Raw genomic sequence first — 15,975 nt, forward strand, 5'->3', positions numbered from 1 at the left:
AGGCTAAGGCGAGGGCGCAGAACAGGAGCGCCTCCCCCCAGCGTCGGCGAGTCCAGGGCAGGAGAAATGAGGAGATTCTGGACACGATCAGCAGGGGGAGCCCGAGAGTGCACTGCTCCTACCCAGCGGAGGACTTCCAACACCACTGAAACAACAAGGCCCACAGGCGTTAAGGTGAGTTCCCTCCAATAAGCAGGGCAAGACTGGCCTATAGGCGGAGGCAGGCCAGTCCCACTGACATAGGACTGGACCAGAGTCAGGGCGGCAGCGAGGGGTCTGAAATTCAGTGTTGGGACATGCAGCGTGTCTGACTGGCCGCAAGGACTGGGATGGAGTCAGTCGCATGCCATGTTCAGCATTTTATCATTTTACGTCACCGTAATCATGGTGAAATTCAGAAACCACAACCCACAGCGCAGAAGGGGCGTGCCATCCATCAGGCGGGTGATTATTGGGGGCTTCGGGCCTGCATTCGGGGGAAGTCAGGTGTACTCGTGATTAAGACATATTTATAATTAATTAGGAGTAATGAGAAGCCGAAGGCACCATGAATCCGGAGGACCCTGTGAGAAATGAAGCACAGCCTCCCCCTCTCCCCTGGGGGCTTCCCTGTGTTCTCGCCATAATTACTTTCTCGGCGTGCACCACTGCTGCTCTCTGTGCTGTCACCAGTAATTCCTTGGGCAGCTCAAACAGCCTGACCCCTGCATGCAAACATGGCTCCTGTCATTCGGGGGATGCTAATTCAGGCCTGGTTTACTGTGCATTCTGGGACTTGTAGCCCTGGGTTTATAATAGGAAATGTTACCCAATATAAGGGGTGCTTGTTCCATTGACCTTGGAGGGCATGCCCTGGTTGAGTGGATCAGCCGTGATTCCAACCTGTGACCATAAGGCTACACTGAGATCTCTGCAACCAGTGCTTTAGTCCACTGCGCTATCTCGCCGGTTTCCGCAAAGGTCCAGATTGCTAATAAAAGGAAAACAATGGGCTGGGCATCCATGAAGGGCAAGGGCCCTGTTGGAATGTATTTAAAGTCCACATCTGTGCAGTAAGAGTTAAGTAGAACTGGCCAGGTCATTTTGTTTTGGGAGGGGGTGGGGGGCGGAGGGATCCAGTAGACAACTTACAAATGGTTGATACTAGATCCAGTTGCGAACTTCACACTTTTGCCTACAGTTCCAAGTAGACAGCGAAAACCAGTTCCAAGAAGAAACTGGGATGCCTTCTGTGGCAGTTCAGTAAAGGTTCAACGACCCACAGGCCAGAAACTGGACCCAGTAGAAACTATTTGCAACTGGCCGATTGGAACTTCACTCCGACTGCGGGTCACAGGGCAAAGCCAGCCCTGGTCCCCGTCTTTGGTGCAGAATCTGTTGCGTTCACAAACGTCTGCTCCATCAGCCCTAGTGGGTCGTTCGTATTTAATTCCCACTGCATTGATGGCTTGTAATGCGACTGCAGTGTTCTGATTGGTCGATGCGTTGTGTTGCATCTTCGGTAACCAGATGTCCAGGTGCGGCGTGCACACTGTCTTTCCAGTCCTGGGCTTGCAATTAAAAACATTATCAGGCACGTTCGGTTGGTTCATTGAGGGTTATGGAGACTACAAGCCCCAGAATGCATTTTAAAGGAATGCGCAAGACAAAAAAATGTGTGTTCTTGTGACCCAGAGTCTCTTGAGATGGCGTTCTTTATTTATAGAATACACACACTAATAACTTCAGTGTTACTCCTTAATAATAGTTTGTACTATTCCCTAACTTATTGGTACTCATTTTATCAATTCCTGAAGGATGAGAATGCATCACGCAGGAATTTGGAGTGCTCTCCTGTTTGACGCACGGCCCGTAGCGAGGCCACAACACGCTGAGGACCTGATTCATGGAATTATCTGCATGGAAAATGGGTACTTCACGCAAAATCCGCCTTCGTCGATTCATGGAATCAAATGCGCAGTACTTTTCCTGGACTTGCGTAGAGTTCACGCTGGCTCGGCACGTTTGTGCGAGCCGTCGAGGGCCTTGCGCGAGACTCCAAGCAGAGCTTGGCTTGCGCAGAGGGCTGGGAAGGGGGCGGAACTCAGAAAATGGGGAAGAAAATGCAAAAAAGTGGGCGTTATGAGGGGCACCCCGCAGACATTCGCTCACACGTCCACAATTGCATGGCACGAGACGTATCCGAGGATTAAATCGCGCAACCTCACGCCTGGGAAATGGCCACGCAAGTCCTTTATAGGGTCCGCCACCCGAAGGCAAGCACAAGTTCACTTGCACGTAAGATTTCAGTGCCGATGTGGGGTTGCATGTCGAATTTCGGGGTGCGTGTACTCAATTGGGGTTCCTATGTAACTTAGGGGTGCTCGTCAGCATTATAGCGTGGTGCAGTAACGGTTTACGGGGTTTGCATGCAGATTTTCTGAGTTCCGATTTTTCATACGCAGGTTGTCGGGGTGCCAGGAACAGTTAAGGGGGTCCCTATGCAGGGTCCCCGGGATGCAGGTCTGGCTTGCGGGGGACCCCACGTACTGTTTGATGGGTGCTTGTATTCACGTCCGGAGGAGCGTGCAAAGGTAGCTGATCTGGCTGTTTATGCTTTGCGTGAGGGCGTGTCGGGGGCATTCCGCACACGGCTTGCGAATAATGGTTACTTTTGGTGACCAATTCAATGAATACGCAGGGCACACATTTTTTATTCTGCGCGCAGGCACGCGCAGTGTCCTTCTCAGCACGCAGAGTTAGGCCATGTGACGCTGCACACATTCATCGACACATTTCTTCTGTGAGAGCGAATGATGCGCAACACCACAGTGGTGTCAGAGAACCTGTGGGTTAAATGACTGTAAATATCACACTGGTTGTGCGTGGTGCAGCTCAGCATCCGCAGGGAGGTGTGTGTGGTGCCCCGCATCAGCCTGCCATGCTATCTCACACACCTAGAGAAAGCACAAGACCCTCCAGAGCCACCACATGTGTACATATGTTTCATGTTTATAGAGTGCCTCAAGTCCACCTCTAGGCGTTTGTTCCAGAGAAGAATTCAAACGGAGGAGGAAAAACCCAAAGAACTCCCAAAGAGGGCCATATTGGTTACATTAACAGCACGCGCCTCCCCCTCCCGCCTCTGGCCACACCCCACACTCACCTGTGTCACTGCCCTTCTGCCACAGACACGCGACTTGGGTTTCAACATATAAACCCGATCTTAGAACTTGGCACATCCACAAGCTGTACAAGTGCTTAGAAGAAGAGCATTAAGGCGACATGTAGCGCTTTATAAACAACAGCCACGTATTAAATAATACATCTGAAAAGCACTGACTCCGTCAAACGGGTCTTAATGCCACACACGGGCTCTCTCTCTCTCTCTCGCTCTCTCTCTCTCTCTCTCTCTATATATATATATATATATAATCTCACTCGCTCTATCCCTCATTCTCTCTCTAATTTGCTCTTATCTCTCTCAATGTGTCCTGCTCTCGCTCTCTCTAGCGCTCGGACTTTCACTCTGTCTCTATGTGTCACTCTCTCTGCTTTGCTCTCCCTTTCTCTCACTCTGCCACACTCCCGTAAGACTGCCCATTTCCATGCAGTTCCAGTGCCCTTGGCTACTCTATCTGGGCTACACCCTGCTGACAGGTTTGGACGCAAGGAGGGGGTGGGGCAGATGAGTCCCAGAAGAGCCCAGCACTTACTTAAGAGTGGACAGTGCTGACCACACAAAAGCAAGAAGATTATCAGTGTAGAGCGTGGTGCCCTAGTAGGCGAGCGGGCACAGAGTAGCAGACTTTCAAATCAAATACCCCTCTGACACGAGAATGCCCCCAGACCCTCCCAGCTAGCTCGCCTGTAGAGCAGGGTATTTAGGGTTATCGGCCTTCTCCATTTCCCTTTCAGGGGTCCTGGAACAGTCGCGCATCGGTGCGCGGGTTCGCCTTGTGAGGAATTTGACGATCCACACTGGGAGAGTGCCCTTGCCTGGGCTTTTTAAAAACATTTTAATAATGAAAAGGAATGATGGGAGACCAACCTCCGAGGACTGTGTGAGGTCATTCCGCTCACATTTCATCTGCCTCCCGCACAAAATGCATAGTCAAATGTACTCTCGGAAGACACAGCCTACATGAGCTGTCTTCCCCTTTCATATTTAGCTGGAATGTGACAGCCCCGGGTACATCAAAGCATCTCAAGGAGAGGGAAGGCACACCTTCCTCCAGCCATGGACAGCCAAATTGAAATATCAGAAGCTCCATGGATCTGCTTTCCTTTGTCCTCTGGCTAGTGGCAGTGCATACTATTGAGAGATAATTGAAGCAATCCTGAAGGGGCTTGGTTGCTGGAATAGACAACAGAAAAGCGGGGCTAACACCCCTTTGGTATGCAATGTGTCAACTTAAAGGTAGTTCCCACATCTTTGTATGAAAGGCGGGGAAATGCATGTCTGGGTCCACTATCTACCGTAGGCAAAACCCCTGCAGAGCAGACCCCTTTCAGGGGGGAGAAGTATGTGGTTTGGGGGAAGACAGGAAGTCTGCTCCCAAGACAAACTTCAAGGGAACCCTGCGCTTTAATCAAGAGTCACAGAGGGCTCAGTTAACCATAGAGACACTTTGATCTACAACAGACAGGAAGTTGTGTGGGATTTAGGGATATGCGGTCACCCCTTGTCGGTCCTGTTGCCGAGCACTCTGGTCCCGACCTCATGCATAACAGAAGATTATTGGTGGGGACCCAGGATTGGTTCATTAATGTAGGCCTAGCCTGCACCAATCACTGGGGCCAATTTGGCTTTAAAAGAGGGCTGAACCCCTCACTTAGCAGATCATCTGAAGACTTTGAATGGAGTAAGAAGAAGGACTCATTTGGACCCGAGCTGAAGGTACAGTCTACCTTAGATCTTCTGCCAGTGAAGGAAGGCCAGGAGTCCAAGAGGGAAGCGAGATCCCTCCCCTAAACATCTCTCAGGGAACAGAGGGAAATACAGGACTCAGAGGACCCATCCAGCAGTTCCAGAACCGGTACCCGGACTGCACACAGTGTGCCCTGCTAGGTTCTGCAGCAAGCTTCCTAGGTCAGAAGTGCCTGAGAGTCTCTGGACAAAGGACAAGGCTGTTGCCTGCAATCACTCTCCTGAGCTTTGGGCCGTCCGCCTTCAAAGGACTCGAGCCCCGAGAAGAAGCTAGGAGTGCCACACAAGCATCATCCAGCGTCCATCTTTTAAGGACATTTTCGAGACAGTCGAGTCCTCGAACCGCATCCGGCTGCACCTCTGACTGTTTTCACGCCGCAGTCACAAGAGCCATCCAAGCTGCCACGACCAGCATTCCAGATCCTCTCACCAGCACAGAGACAATTCTTGGCCCCGAGCCTCCGCGCTGGACAGCCTGAAGACGGCCGTCCAGCCTTGCTTGCCGAACTGCCTGCCGCCTGGTACCCGCAGCTGTCTCCCGCCACTAACTCTGTCTCAAAGGCTGCAGAGTGCCCTGGAACCTCCTCGACGCTATCGAGCACCAAGAACTTCTTCAGCACCAGGTACATTGTGGCTCTGCCCCTCTGGTCCTTTTCCAAAGGCCCCGAGAGACGGGTACGACCCCTTGCCCCCTTGGTGCTGAAAGCAATAACCTTGAACTATAAGACTGATTTCTTTACCAACTACCTTCCTGTCAGTATCCAGAGTGCACCCCTTTCCTTCGTGAAACTGTCCTCTGTGGTCTTTTACAGGGTGGGTTGTATTTTGTAATGTGCTAGAACTGTCTGTTGTAGTAATAATAAAGTAGATATGTGTATACAACCTTGACTGTGCAGTCCCTTTTATCATTGTGTAATGATTGTATTTTTGCTGTGTTGCAACTAACCAATGATACACGACCTTGCAGAGCTAAGCCTGCCGTTCGGCCCACGTTACCAAAATTGGACAAGGAGGCTTATAATTCACTTGCATTCCAATCTGTTCAGATCCCTTCTGGTGTACTAGAGGTGTGGGGTTGATTGATGGTTTAGAAACTAATATTTATCCCTGGACCACTGGTGCCCCAGAACTTGATTCGTCACACTCCCTCTGTGGCATTGCTATGGTCTGCAGAGCCTCATAGTGCTTAGAAGCACCGAGAAGGCGGCATGTTGGCACTTTGCAGCGCGCCAAAAGAAACCTGAAAAGTATCTTCACAGGGGACAAGTGATGCACCTGTTTTGCTTCCAAATCTAGGGGCCACATCTGTAATCTATAGCTCCTAGAGCAGGGCTTCTAGGCGCTCTCACATTAATGGCGAAAGATGGATTTTGGAATCGCACCCCGCCCCCCCCCCCTCCCCCAGCCCTCTTCCGTGAGTGCGGATGAAATGCGACTTTTTAAGCAACATTAGCAAAAATTAATAAATAAAAAAAGGTCTTGTGCCAACGTAAGTACCCTGAAGATTTTAACTGGAAGTTCTTAAGCCCATGAAAACGCGAGCTCGTGTGTACACACTTGGACGGCCTTCGATTCCTGCAACCCGCAGCCCGCCCGGACTTCTTGGAAGGGGGAATGCATCGCCCATGGAGACCACTGCTTCCTTTCTTGAGAATTTCCAAAGCAAACAAGTGAGAAAACCAAAATACAAGAATGCAATTTGATTCTGGCAACAGCAAAAAAAAGGCCCCCAGTGACACGGTGACCTTGTTAGGGGGGTGCGCTGCGCATCACCCAACCACAGGGGTCAGGCCTGCACTGGCAGTGGCTTCACGCCCTCCTAGGACCCTCCTGGCAGACCCCGCGCGACACAGCCAATGCGTTCCCGGCGTGACATGTCTCGCGACGCCCCCCTCTGCATTATAGATGATATTAGGAATAAGTAATGCAGGGATCGCGTGCAGCCCATTCGTCATCCTGACACCGCCTTCAATAGCGGTCACGCTCCTGAGCCGCACTTATTGCTTATCTGCGCACGCACGCACGCACACACACACCACAGGCCTCTGCTTCCAGCGCTTATCTGGATATCATTGGACGGCCCCTCTGAAGGCCTTTTGTCCTTTCAAAAGGGGAATTTTTCCATTCTGCAAGAATTACGTTTTTTTAAACCTTTATTTTAAAAAAAAGAGCGTAGAGGAAATATTGTTCCATAAAATGAGATGTCTGAAATGTGTGTGTGTGTTCATTATTCATGTTTTGCCCCAAGTGTTTGGAACAGTGTGAGCAGCCTTGCTCCTAGAATAAAAAGTGTGCACCTTTTATAGCAGCAAGGCCCCTGCATTTCTTCCTTGGATATTTGTTATGAGTCGTTTCATGCTGGGGTTTTCTGTGCATTGGATGAGCGAAGCTTTGGTAGGGTGGCATTAGTGAACTCATCTCAGAAGATGCTGGGCGGTAGCATAGCTCAGTGGGTTAAGTCCCATGCGAAGTTCTATGTGAAACCGGCAGCGCCTAATAAGCTGTATTATCTAAGAATGTAACCTTGGACAACAACTTGACACGTTTCCGACAAATTAGAGGGAGACGGGGTGTCAGCAGAAATAACTTCTTAGTGTTGAAAGGACTTTCTCCCTCTTCTGATAGTTTGAACCCCGATAGAGCCCGTGCAGGCTGAGAAATTATGGAGTGTTCGCAAATGAGCACTACGACCGATTTCAGTGTAAATGCCATATGCTGGGAGCATAACTTCAAAAAGTACAGTTCCGGAAAGCTGAAGGTGGTTTTAAAACCGAGTGGTACTGTTTGCAGTAAATAAATAAAGTAGTGGTACTCTGCTCCTGATAGTTCCCGCTCACTTCGAACCCAGTGCATTCCAGGGGCACAGGCAGGCGGGACACTAGTGCCAAGGACGAGTATGCCCGTCCTTTTTTAATAGACTTGCATAACAGTCACATAGAAGGCAGCCCAGGGCTCCGTGCTGTGCTCCTGCAAAACGCCCTCTTCTGGTGCCCGTGACGTACCCACTTTATTAGCAAATAATTATCCAAAATAGTGGAACACGCCCTTAAAGCTGAACTTATTTTTCGACTTAGTAGGTATAAAAGTGAAGAAAATAACACTATCTTCTCACAATGTATCACACACTCACCTCCTCGCTCTCTCTATCCGTTGGTCCCACCCTCTCTGACTCCTGACTGTCACACAGCGCTCAATGTGGCTACCAGGGTCCTGTGCCCCAGGCCCCGGGCCGTGCAAAGTACGGCCCGATAGAGGGCCTGGGGGGTTAGGCGCGGGGTGGGGGCGAGATGGCGTGAAGAAACATGGGGAGGGGCAGCCAGTTGGCGCCACTGCCCCAGCGTTGCCAGGCAACAGCCCCCAACAACAGGCAAGGTGTGAGGGGAAACCTGCAGGGTGGCTGGGGAGGGCCCAGCCCCCAGGAGAATAACAAAGGACAGAGGGGGTATAAGTATGTCCAAAGGACAAGGGAGAAAAACAAACCAGGCAAGACGCTCACCTTGTTCAGTTAGGCGTCTTGTGACCTGAGCAAAGGAGAAGGAAGCGGTAAGGAGCTCACCTAATACGGGTAGGATCCCAGGGCCTGGATCAGGGGGAGAAGGGAACGTTTTGGTCGTTTTGCCTCTACGGGCTTTTCAGGATTTCGTTTTCTCCCCCTCTACAGCGGCGCTACAACAGACCTGAGCGGACAGAAGAATACCACAGGACCCGCGTGGAGAAGACTGGGGTCGGGAGCCGGAGCCGCATGGAGAAGACTGGTGTCGGGTGCCGGAGCCGTGTGGAGAAGAGGGCCACGAGCGGACAGCAGAACACCGCCAGAGCCGCGGGGAGAAGACTGTTGTCGGGAGCCGGAGCCGCGGGGAGAAGGCTGGTGTCAGGAGCCGGAGCCGCGTGGAGATGATTACCTGGAGGGGACAGCTGCGAGTCGGTTGGAGCAGCGTGGAGTTCACCAAGAGCCGCAGGTTTTTCCAGGAGCCGCGGGCAGGACTCAGAGGGCGAAGAGCGCTGACGGACCAACAGGAGCAGCGGCGGGAAGACGGCGAAGGTCTGCCAGCGGAAGCAGCAGCCGGCGGCAGAGGCCGCGGAGGGGCGGAGTTCGGCAACAAGACGTGCCGCGTCGGAAGGACGCGAACACAGGCGCCAGTTCCCGTGGCACAGTCAGTAAGTGCCAAGCCCCTAAATTTCAAAAGGAAGGCGGCGTGCACGAAGCACGTTAGGGCCATATGGATTTCTGGGAGAGGAGCTGACTGATTAGCTCTGTTGGCATGAACGGGGTGATATCATGAACGGGGTGATATTAAAGCCAAGGTCACAGGTTCGAGCCACGTATTGGCCCCGTTTTCACTTTGGGAAATATTTCTGTAGAAGCATGAGATTGATGCAGAATTGACACTCACAACTTGAGAGTTAGCAACAAAGGTTTGCTGGTTACGAGGCACGAGCAACGAGGGAAGGTTCCAAAATAGCTCGGTTGGAAGAGCGTGTGACGGGCGGTCTAAAGGCCCCTGGTTCAATCCCGGATTTCGGCAGGGGGTCATATTTGTGAAAGGCCCGGCGGAGCACCCATGCGATGCTAATAACCCCCGCTTGTTTTTGTTAGGCACGCTGGGAGCAGGATTTACTTTGAAAAGGGGCAATTAACATAGTGACCAACAGCCCGGGCAGGCTCCACACAGGAGAGCAACATAGAGAGGAAGGTCTCAGGACAAAAAGAGTGTGAAGCAAGGGCTGAAGCAAGCGCTAGAAGAGCGCAGGAATTTAGCGCATGGGCTAAGAAAGCAGAAAAGGAATGTGGAGCACAATGGGTACTGGACCTGATGCAGAAGGAGGAGAAGGCAAGGGCAATGTCGCATTTGCTACTAGAGGAGACCAGCAGCAGAGAAGATGAGGCAACAATACCACAAGGCCAGAAACGGGCGAGGGAAGTAGCAGAGGGGCCACAGGAACAGCCGGAGGAGCCCAAGACGAAGCAAAAGAAGATCAACAAAAAAGTAAAGAAAAAATTGATAACATTGGGGAAAAAATTGTCAAAATGTTGAAAGAATGCATAACGGTTCAGGGTAAGTCGCCCAGAGCTCAAGAGGGGAAAGATAAAAGATGAAAAAACCGCAGGGCCGAGCAAACGGCAGTAACATCCGACGAGGAGGAGAGTAGCGAAGATGAGGAAAGAGAGCATTTGAAGGCTTAGGTGAGATGGAAGGGGGTAATACGCAAAGATGGGCAGAAGAAGACCAGGGCAGAAGGGGCTGGAGGCGGTCAGGGAGCTGATGGTTCAGGCACGACAGGCAGCGGGGTACCCATCACGCAGGGGGATGGGCAAGGGGTGCTACCAGGAGCTAAAAAAGCAGAAAAGGAATATGGAGCACTGTGGGTGCTAGAGCTGATGCAGAAGGAGGAGAAGGCAAGGGCAATGTCGCCTTTGCTACTGGAGGAGACAAGCCGCAGCGAAGATGAGGCAATAATGCCACAAGGCCAGAAACGGGCGAGGGAAGTAGCAGAGGGGCCACAGGAACAGCCGGAGGAGCCCAAGACGAAGCAAAAGAAGATCAACAAAAAAGTAAAGAAAAAATTGATAACATTGGGGAAAAAATTGTCAAAATGTTGAAAGAATGCATAACGGTTCAGGGTAAGTCGCCCAGAGCTCAAGAGGGGAAAGATAAAAGATGAAAAAACCGCAGGGCCGAGCAAACGGCAGTAACATCCGACGAGGAGGAGAGTAGCGAAGATGAGGAAAGAGAGCATTTGAAGGCTTAGGTGAGATGGAAGGGGGTAATACGCAAAGATGGGCAGAAGAAGACCAGGGCAGAAGGGGCTGGAGGCGGTCGGGGAGCTGATGGATCAGGCACGACAGGCAGCGGGTTACCCATCACGCAGGGGGATGGGCAAGGGGTGCTACCAGGAGCTACCTCTCAGGGGGCGAACACCAGCATACCGGTGGCACCGACCGGGTTCACGAGCATAACAGTACAAGAACCTGCCACAGTAATGACAAAATATGGCAGGGCCACGGTTGGGAAGGACGCACAGGGGCGTTCGATGAAGGCTCAAGCATGGTACATTAACGAGAAAGTGAAGGAGAAGATTTGGAGGAAAGAATTTATAGATATCTTTTCATTGCTAGATGTACAGAAGAGAGGTCAAATCGTAGCACTAGAGGATATAAAAGAGGATGAGAAAGGATTACTGAAGAAGGCACCGGTAGTGAGGAATTTCGATAATTGGACAGCAGCTTTCCAAATTATGTCCACCATTATCTTGAAGAAATACCCAGAAGACGGGTTGTCACTGGTAACATACCAACAGAGGGTGTTAAAGGTTTACAAAGCATTTGGGGGGGATGCATGGAAAGAATACGACCATGAATTCAGAAAAGAAATGGATTGCTTCCCAGACATAGGTTGGGACGAAGAGAATTTCAATCTGTACATATTTAATGTGCTAAAAGAAAAATGGGACGCTAGGGAGCAGAGCAGTTCGGGGGGTTATCAAAGGAGGCAATATTGGCAGAACGATTATAGAAATGATTATAGATACGGTAACAGAAGATATGAGAGCAATTATGACAGATCAAGAGAGCAGAGTTTTCGGAGCAGGCAATACAACACACAGAGCAGTTGGCAGAACAACATATTGCCAACAGCACAAGGGGGGGGAGAGAAGTACCAATGGGCCAAGTAGGTCAGAGGCGGCACAATGTAGAAACTTTGAAAACGGGGTACCATGCAGCTGGGGCAAGAAATGCAAATTCAGCCACAGATGCGAAAATTGTAGGGGCGAACATAGCACAGCAAAATGTACCAGAACAACATCCAGCGCACACAGGGTTCTGGAAAAACGGAGTTGAGAAAAACATGGAGAAAGGGGCCACGCCAGTCAAGGTTGAAAGATTGGAAAAGTGGCTACAGGTGTTCCCAGACAAAGAAATCGCAAAGACAATCAGAGGAGGCTTCCAGGAGGGCTTCAAGATACCTTTTGAGGGTCATGGTTCCCAGAATATCCCGAAAAACCTGAAATCCGCCTTAGAAAACAGAGTGTTAGTGGGCCAGAAGATCAGGAAAGAAGTAGAACTGGGAAGGATAGGAGGACCATACAGGTCTCCCCCTTTTGACGAATATATATGCTCACCACTGGGGCTGGTCCCATAGAAGCAGCATCAGTGACCCATGCAGATTTTCAGGATGCAGTACAGGTGGTCAGGAAAGCAGGGAAAGGGGCATTGATGGCAAAGGTAGAAATAAAATCAGCTTTTCGCTTGCTACCAGTCAACTGGGAATCACAAAGGTGGCTATGCATGCACTGGGAGGGCGAATATTATGTTGATATATTATGTTGATAAATTGATAAGGGGGTGGCAAGGGAAATATCGGAAAAACATAGCTGGGAGCATGGAGCATAAGCAGAAGGGCAGAAAAGGGGGAATTCCAAGGTGTTTAATAAGAACAGTCATATGGCAGTCGCCTATCAACCAGGAAGAAAGGATGGCGCTGGGGCAACAGCAGGCAACCGTACGGCAGAGAACGCCCACACCAGGGAAGGCATGGGTTCCACGAGTAAGCACCTGAAATAATGAAAAGGTTAGCCAGAAAGGCTCCGCATATGGCAGAGGAAAATAACGCCCATACCTGGAAAGGCATGGGTTCCACGTAGAAGCACCGGAAAGAATGAAAAGGTTAGCCAGAAAGGCGGACTGGAAAAGAAAATATGGCCACGTGTATGGCAGGAAAATAAACACCGATACCAGGAAAATCATGGGTTCCACGAATAAGTATCGGAATTAAGGAAGAGGTTAGCCATAAGGTTGACTGAAAAAGGAGTTTATGGCCACAGGTATGACAGGAAAATAAACACCCACATCGGTAAAGGCATGGGTTCCACTGGAGGAGAAGGGAAGGTTGGCAACAAAAAGATATCCGAGAAATAAGTAAAACTAAAGGAAACCGGGCGAATCAAAGGAAACCTGGGCAGGAACGCCCAAAAAAGTTACGAAACAGGTAAGCAACGCAGAAAGCATGTGCAGAATGTAAATTTTTTAGACGGGTGTAAAAAATGAAGGGAAGGGTCAACAACAAAAAATGTGAATCCTTGGAAGGGGCTTTTTTGCCAAAGGGAAAAAATTGGAGGCAGCACATCTAGACGCAGCTACATACACCACGGAAATAGCAGGGGTAATAGACCCAGCAAACAGCCCACTAATAAAGTATGAGTTGAAGGGTTGGGGCTAGGTTGAAGGGGCAGAGAAATAAGATGCGATAGCATATTAAAGGGCCGGTAGAATAAGGGAGCCAGTAGACCGGAATACTGTAACAGGGGATGGCCTGGAAAGAGGGAAGGTTAACAGGGGATCTAAAGGGATCTCAGGCTGAAGGAAACAGAGATTTTCATGTCAATAATAATACCACATAGAACATAGGAGGGGGCATTTTGCAGACACTAATTTCAGGGCATTAGAGGAGAGGGGATGTAGACACGGGTACTTTTGGGGGGAACCTGAGCGGCCGAGGCAACGCCCACTCAGGTGTGGCGGCACGTGTCCAGGAACGGATGCCCGAGGGTAACCGAGACTGACCAAGGAGAAGGCTGGCATCGCTAACCCTGGACACTGTGTGCCCAAAAGCACAGACACATGTTGTTATCATGATTCTTGTTTGTGTTATTTTCTGTAGAAAATAAATGCCTACGGCCAATCATTTTTCAACAACAAATCTGTCTGTAAGTCATTCCATAATATAGGAGGTAGGAAACAAGAGCAAGGAGAAGCCCACACTACACAGCCTATGCCCCAGGCCCCGGGCCGTGCAAAGTACGGCCCGATAGAGGGCCTGGGGGGTTAGGCGCGGGGTGGGGGCGAGATGGCGCGAAGAATCATGGGGAGGGGCAGCCAGTTGGCGCCACTGCCCCAGCGTTGCCAGGCAACAGCCCCCAACAACAGGCAAGGTGTGAGGGGAAACCTGCAGGGGGGCTGGGGAGGGGCCGGCCCCCAGGAGAATAACAAAGGACAGAGGGGGTATAAGTATGGCCAAAGGACAAGGGAGAAAAACAAACCAGGCAAGACGCTCACCTCGTTCGGGTAGGCGCCTTGGGACCTGTGCAAAGGAGAAGGAAGCGTTTTGCCATCCAACCCACCCTGCAAAACTTCAGGAAGAAGGAGACGAGCGGAGAGAGGAGCAGGAACGCCGAGTACTTTCTTCGGTACACGGTAGAAGAAAGTCGTAGGCGGCATGTGTCAAGGAACGGATGCCCGAGGGTAACCGAGACTGACCAAGGAGAAGGCTGGCATCGCTAACCCTGGACACAGTGTGCCCAAAAGCACAGACACATGTTATCATGATTCTTGTTTGTGTTATTTTCTGTAGAAAATAAATGCCTACGGCCAATCATTTTTCCACAACAGATCTGTCTGTAAGTCATTCCATAGTATAGGAGGTAGGAAACAAGAGCAAGGAGAAGCCCACACTACACAGCCTATGCAAGCCCCCAGGCGAGGAAGCCAGGGAGAGGACCCTGCAAACTAGGCAGCATAGGCCCGAGTGCCCCCCAGGGAACCTTGTGGGTCCGGGCCCAAGAAGCACGGCACTGCTCCCTCGTCAGGTGGCTGCCTTAACATACTAGGACCAAGATCACACAGCGCGCTTAAGGAAGCGATTGGTGAAAGCTTCGTAGTCACTCGCAGAACGGACACATTCAGCGCCCCCTGCCGGGATACTCCAGACGAGGAGTGTCCAGCACGTCCATGTGGCCCCGGAGGCACCCTGGGGTGGACTGGGGCCCAAAAGAGGCTCTGGAAATCATTTTGAAAGTGGCCCCATATCACACCTTTCCAGCAAGCCCAACCCTGTTCCTATTTGAGGGTGAAGGGTAGCTTGCTACTGTGTGTGATAGCAAAAGAAAGACGTGGGCGGTAAGGGAGATGGGGACTAAGGAGGGGAGGCCGGAGGACACGTGTTTGTGAGAGAGGAAAGGAGAGCAGTAGAGTGTGTCGAAGAGAGACTGGAGGAGAAGAGGCGTTCAGGGGAGAAAGAGTCGGATGGGGACGGCAGATATGGAGGAGCGCTGCGCTGCTCATGGAAGGGGAGCGTGCTAGTGTGTGTGATAGAGAAAGAAAGCTGTGGGAGGTTAGGGGGACAGGTGACGACTAATGAGGGGAGCAGGGAGTACAGGCGCGTGTGAGAGAGCGGCGGAGAGTAATGCACCCTTTGCACGCCCGAATGCACCCTTTAGTATTGTCTCGACACTGCACTCCGTTTTTTTGTTACCAGGTCCCGTCTGGGTCCTATTTGCTGCATTAATGTACCATGCACACGTCATCTCTCTTCCAGATTCTCGCCAAATGCACGCGAGCAGTGCAAGGGCGAAGTAAAGTGCTTCGTGAAGCGTCTCCGGCTTCTAAGCAGCTACCCGCAGGGGGTGGCATGTTATCCTCCGTGCTGGTAGTGCCCAGGGGGAGGCTGAGCTAAACTTTGCAGCACGGAGGGCAGGGTCCAAACCAAGATATTAAGGGTTCTTCCCATTGGTCGTTAAGAGGGGACATGACGGATGTTCTCTCCGTGTCACCTAAGAAACAGAGCCGAGCGGCTCTACCTATCACCGAGAGGGTGATCGCGCGAGAGGAAGTGGCTAAGCCGAAGCAGGCAGGAAGAGGGAGGGGAGGCGGAGGCAATGCACCTCGCGGGCTGTGCGATCGGGCAGCGCCGGAGCATCAACAGCCGAGCCAGCGCAGTCCGCGGACCTCACAGGACGCGCCTCGTGCGGTGCTTCTAGGCGCGGGCCGGCCTGGAGGCAACGAGCGCTCACACCTGTTTGTAGGGAGGATGGTCGCGTGGATGGATACCGGCTCGGGGTCTGCAGGTGCTCGCGGACTCTCTGTTTCCTGAACGGGGGGTCCCACCCGCCTGTTGCGGGGGCAGTTGGCAGCCCCAGCCCCAGCGTTCAATGACGGGCGGCGGCAGCATGAGCAGTGGGTACGGCAGCCTGGAGGAGGAACTAGGCGACTGCTTCTTCACGGCCAAGCCTTACTTCTTCGGCAAGGCCCAGAACAAGAGGCCACCGACCGAGGTAAAGTAAACGAAAAC

The 15,975-nt window shown here is 51.5% G+C and overlaps 1 protein-coding gene across 6 annotated transcripts in view; it reads left to right on the forward strand.

The window, feature by feature from the left end:
- Positions 1–15,975, forward strand: part of RASSF5 (Ras association domain family member 5) — a 277,827-nt gene that overhangs the window by 165,955 nt on the left and 95,897 nt on the right. The window contains exon 1 of one of the 6 annotated variants that reach the window (XM_069633183.1): positions 15,532–15,958. The exons of the other annotated variants lie outside the window; for them this stretch is intronic. Within the exon in view, the coding sequence (XP_069489284.1) occupies positions 15,836–15,958 (123 nt within the window). The 5' untranslated portion in view covers positions 15,532–15,835. Of the gene's footprint in view, positions 1–15,531; positions 15,959–15,975 lie in introns of those variants that run through there. 6 annotated transcript variants of the gene reach the window in all.

The sequence above is a fragment of the Ambystoma mexicanum genome, chromosome 13 (genome assembly GCF_040938575.1).
Source record: "Ambystoma mexicanum isolate Mex_15411 chromosome 13, UKY_AmexF1_1, whole genome shotgun sequence".
Lineage (NCBI taxonomy): Eukaryota > Metazoa > Chordata > Amphibia > Caudata > Ambystomatidae > Ambystoma > Ambystoma mexicanum.